At 49.9% G+C, this 5,316-nt stretch overlaps 1 protein-coding gene across 1 annotated transcript; it reads left to right on the top strand.

Annotated features, from left to right (window-relative positions):
• The first annotated feature begins 1,652 nt into the window (after positions 1-1,652).
• On the top strand, positions 1,653-3,131 carry LOC138515201 (myb-related transcription factor, partner of profilin-like). Its single transcript, XM_069630165.1, has 2 exons — positions 1,653-2,073; positions 2,506-3,131. Exons 1-2 carry the CDS (start codon positions 1,653-1,655, stop codon positions 3,129-3,131), a joined length of 1,047 nt encoding a protein of 348 aa, XP_069486266.1.
• The last annotated feature ends 2,185 nt before the right edge of the window (positions 3,132-5,316 follow it).

The raw sequence follows: 5,316 nt of genomic DNA, 5'->3' as shown, positions 1-5,316 counted from the left end.
CGAAGGGTGACCTTCAAAACCTTATACATCTCTCACCGAGCAATGCATAATACCCAAATACCTTCAGAACAAGCTAAAACCCTACCATCCACTGCGCACTCTAAGATCAAGCTACGCCCGCCTCCTAGTGATACCAAACACCAGCTCAGTCAGGTTAGGTGGATCATCATTCTCAGCCTTGGCCCCCACTCTGTGGAACTCACTTCCACCCCACATTCGACTCACCGAAGACCTCATGTCTTTCTGCAAATTACTGAAAACGTGGCTCTTCCCTTAAAACAAGCACATTAAACAGAAACGTAAGGCTGTTGAATCAAAGATAATAATCCATTAAGAGACCCGATCGAACCAACAGAAAACTAAATTGGCCAATGTAAATAAAATCGGATAAATTTAGTAGAACGGATGAAGTGGATGAAACGGGTGAAGTGGATGGAACGTATGAAGTGGATGGAACGGATGAAGTGCATAGAATGGATGATGTGTATGGATCGGATGATGTGGATGGAACGGATGTGGATGGAACGGATGAAGTGGATGGAACGGATGAAGTAGACAAAATGAAAAGTAGATTGAACGCGTAGAAAGGATGGAATGGATGGATAAAGTGGATAAAGAATTAAATGGATGGAAAAGGTGAACGAATTGAGCGTATGGAGTAGATGAAACAGATGGAACGGAGTGGACGTACTGGTAAGAATGAATGGGACGGATGGTATAGAGTTGGAACAGAAGGAGCAAATGGGAATGGAAGAAATGGATGAAGTGGATAGAACGGATGAAGTGGATAGAAAGGATGAAGTGACAGAACGGATGAAGTAGATAGAACGGATGAAATGGATGGAATGGAAGCAGTGGATGGAACGGATGCATTAAAGAAAAACGGACGGAATGGATGAAACATGTAGAGTGGATGGAACAGATGAAATGGATGGAGTGGATGGAGATAAATGGAAAGGATGGAGAGGGTGGAACGGATGGAGTAGATGGAACCGATGGAGTGGATAGAACCGATGGAGTGGATGGAACAGATCGAGTGGATGGAACTGATGGAGTGGATGGAACACCTAACCACCATTTCACACTACCACGCTTACTCTCTCCTATACACCAAAACTCAACTAGAACACAGCGATACTATGACACGTTCGGTATAGCTGTTCTCATACTAACACCCAATAACACAAAGGAGGTAAGAAGGGAAGAAAATCCTGTGCTAGACCACCTTCAAAAAAAGGGCAACAACCTTTAAAACTATACATGAGAGTCCGACAGGTATAACAGGTCATACTAACACCCGCCACATACTCCTCATCATCCTAATTAAATACAGTAAGCTAGCACGTACCACTAGCTTAAGGGTCTCCTCAGGCCTAACGCAGCTACAAATCAGTCTGGGCGTCATCCCTCCAGAATGAACACATATACCTGACCTCCCAACCACCACACCTATCGCTAAGAAGCAGCTATCATGCAACTGCCACACCAGCTGCACACATATCCGGTGCACACAAGCACCTTATGACTCTTTCTCTCTCTACTGACTTGAACTACGGTTCCCGAGGGCGTACAACCTACCAGCGCTTCGAGATCATACCAGTGATACATAACGCGCTATATAAATGCCAAGTAACATAACATAACATAACAGAATGCCAAAGGCGATCAAGAAAGGTGCCTTCCGTCAATGCAAGGTGCACTTTTCTGAGGATGAATTGAATATGCTGGCCGACACTTTGACCCAGAATGCAGATGTGGTTTTTGCAGCAGACCTCAGTCAACCGGCACAAATCAAGAAAAAGGAGATCTGGGAGGAAGTGGCCAGAAGGGTCAGTGCGGTCAGCAGCACCGATCGCACGGTTAAACACGTGAAAAAGCAGTGGGATAACCTACGCCTCCGTGTGAAGAACATACTATCCGCCAATCAGAGCGAGGGTCTAGCAACAGGCGGCGGGGCCCACTCCCCCATCAAGCTCACCAGATGGGAGGAGACATGTGCCAGTACCATCAGCATGGAGGGCATAGAGGGAGTCGGAGATATGGAGCGTGTAGTACCGTCATCGGCAGATGGAGGTGAGTGGCCACACAAACCATAGGAAACCAAAGCATGAAGATGGCATACACATGTGATAGTGACATAAGGCAATGCATGGGCCATCACACACACATGCACACATCCCTGTCCAGATGCTGTCCCCAGCACTGTCACATCAACATGCATGCAGCATGCCAATGCCATACTTGAAACACACCCCACAAACAGCTAAACAGCATGTGTCACACTGCACGCAGTCCACAACACAAAGGCATGTCACAAAGCATACACCACCTTACACATGTGAGAACCTGACGTATGCCTGAATAACCCCCCCATAAAGCAAGCAACCTGTATGCCTCAACTCCAAGATAGCAATTCATCACATCCGTACAACTGCACCAATACCAATGTATGCATGATGCATTTACAACCATCACTGATGCCGTGCCTCGCTTGGTCTCCCACAGGCACAGATGCCGGCAGCGATGGTGAGGATGCTGCAGCACAGGCCAGGACACCAACAAAAAAGGCCAGGGCCAGGGATGACGACACCAGGCCATCCACATCAAAGGCCACTAGCAAGCAACAAATGCCACCCAAACCAAAGCCAATTCAACATGCCAAGGCACAGGGTCGACAAACAACTGCCGCAACACCACTAGAGGGAACACAGGAGGTATCCACTGATCCGGAGGCAGTGGCAGACAGGACCCTGTCAGCCGCAAACAGCTCCATAGGGAAAGCAGCTGCCTCAGCGCCCCAGAGTGGAGACGAAGGACAGTGCCAGGTTGAGCAATGCATACCTGAGGATGACAACCTGTCCAGGGATGGTGCATGCACACTGAGCGCCCAGCAAACCTCCCAGCACACCCCACTGAGCACCCCAGATAGCAACCCTCTGCATCAGTCAGGAGGAGAGGCGATCCCAGATGCCTGGAGCCCCCCAGAGGACAGACCTGCATTGGGCCCCTCGGCAGTTGTCCTTCCACCTCCACAGCCATCCAGGACGGAGAGGGGTGCATGGCCCGAATGGAGGGGCGGCAGTAGGAGCTCACAGAGCTCATCAAACAATATGTTTCCGATGGTGGCTTGACCAGGCAGGAGGCACGTGAAAACACTGCAGCCATGACAGGGGCCATGGAGGCAAATACCAGGCTGATATGCGAGGAGCTATTAGCGGTGAGGCAGGTCCTGGCCAGGATTGCACAGGCCTTGGAGGTGCTGCGTCCTGCCCCAACAGTGGAACATGCAGGCACAGCGTCATCTACCAGCTCAACCCATGTGAGCCCCTGTGCGTAGATCTGCACGCATCACGTGTCGCTCTGATATGCAGCCCCCGGAGGCCGACAGAGGCTGCCAGTAGCAGGGGCAGCCTGCATGTGCGGACTCATATTGCATTGAATGACTTGCATTGCACATCATGTGTGGGGTGTTGTGGGGGAGGGGGTGTTTGGGCTAGTTGTGGGGGGTGTGAGGGAATTGTGGGGGGAGGGGGCAAAGGGGTGTGGGGGAGTTGTGGGGGGAGTTGGAGGGGGGAGGGGGTGTGTGGGGGAGTTGTGAGGGGTGGGGTGGTGGTGGAGGGCCAAATCACTATGCCGAAATGTACTGTTCAATACAACCGTTGTGTTTAAAAAAGAAATCACGAGTGGACATTGGTTATTTGGTGTGTGTCCATTCAATGCATTAGAGTGTACAGTGTCCATCTACCACCACACCCTGTGTCCATATGCACACTAGGAGCCAACAAATACATAATCGACAAACTACAGACACTGCAAAATAATGCGCTCAGAGCGGTCTTGAACCTCCCCTCCAGAGAGCACATATCCAAGCATAGGAGAAACCATCACTGGTTGAAAATTAGCGATAGGATCCTCCTTAAAACTGTCATTAAACTTCAAATGTCTTAATAACGCAGCCCCTCCATACCTGCAGGAATGAATCATTAGAAAAACCTCTGTACGACCTACTAGGACATCCAATTCCTACTGTCTTCAAATACCTAGATTCAGACTTAAAAAAAACAGGAGGCAACAGCTTCCCAGTAAAAGCGGCCCAGTACTGGAATGCACTACCAGTGGAGCTCAGAAGGGATCAGTCCTATTATAGCTTCAGACGCAATACCCTCACCTGGTTATGCCTTAACGACCATTAAGACTAATGATCGCAGTTGTATGTCTACGTGTATGCCTCCTACCTCTACCTCTCGGCATTTGTAACCACGCCTATAAGTATTCTCTGTACCTCGATATACCTGTAACTAAGCTCTAAGTATTCTTGTTATGCTGTGCGCCCAGTTACCTAAGGGTTTGGTACGCCCTACAAATCAATAAACAAACAAACAAACAAACACTATCACAGTGCCCAGATTACAGCCACCATTCCACCCTCTGCATCCCTGTCTCTCATTTGTAATTGTCAAGCACTAATTGGCGCAACACACGTCCATCTGGTGCATGGTGCCCTGGCCGTCGTGCAACATGTACTCCCTCCTCATCCTCATCCACACCGGTGCTTGCTGGCCAATGTCAGGTGACAGAGGTACATTCTGCCAGATGCACATGTTGTGCAGCATGGCACAGTCCATGATGATCTCATCCAGCCTCTCAGGCCCATAGAGAAGTACGCCAACAGGCCTGCTGAGGCAGCGGAGCCGTGCCTTCAACTGGCCAATGGTCTGCACGATCACAACACGGGTACGGGAATGAGCCCGATTGTAGTCCTCCTTGTGCCTGTCCTGAGGATTCCTGATAGGGGTGAGGAGCCACGGAATCAGGGGATAGCCAGCATCACCTGCATGGCAGCACAATTGTGTATGAGTGGGGGTATGTCCTCCATGACATCTGTACTAAGGCTGTACATTGTTTATGTTGGTACGCAGGATATCACAGTTGTCAGTCACTGGCTACACATATGCGCAACTATCTGCCTTGTTCACTACTTGGCGACGACATGGTGTAGGGCAAGTGTGACTTACAGGACTGAGGGGCCTTCATATCGGACTCACCACACAACCAATGAGAGGGGCCATGACGTGGTCACACGTGAGGGGTGTGGGCTGCTTGCAAGTCTGACATATTGGCATTGTTGTGCCGCAAGGGTGAGTAGGTTGACATTTTCAGTGTCATGTTTAGGTTGGGATGTTTAGGGGAGAGTGTTTTGCAGTATGGCCAGTGTCCAGTCACCATCCCATTCTCACCCAGGTGGAGTATGCATCCCACCCCACCACCTCACACACTGCCATGGGCCTGGTTGCAGACTCACCCAGCAACCAGGCA

Source organism: Ambystoma mexicanum, chromosome 6q, assembly GCF_040938575.1.
Source record: "Ambystoma mexicanum isolate Mex_15411 chromosome 6q, UKY_AmexF1_1, whole genome shotgun sequence".
Taxonomy (NCBI): domain Eukaryota; kingdom Metazoa; phylum Chordata; class Amphibia; order Caudata; family Ambystomatidae; genus Ambystoma; species Ambystoma mexicanum.
The sequence above is the reverse complement of the archived record's forward strand: the minus strand, read 5'-3'. Positions and strand labels throughout refer to the sequence as shown.

Coding starts and splice junctions, on each gene's coding strand:
- LOC138515201 (XM_069630165.1), top strand. CDS start 1,653: ATGCCAAAGGCGATCAAGAAAGGTGCCTTCCGTCAATGCAAGGTGCAC. Junction 2,074..2,505: donor ACCGTCATCGGCAGATGGAG/GTGAGTGGCCAC, acceptor GGTCTCCCACAG/GCACAGATGCCGGCAGCGAT.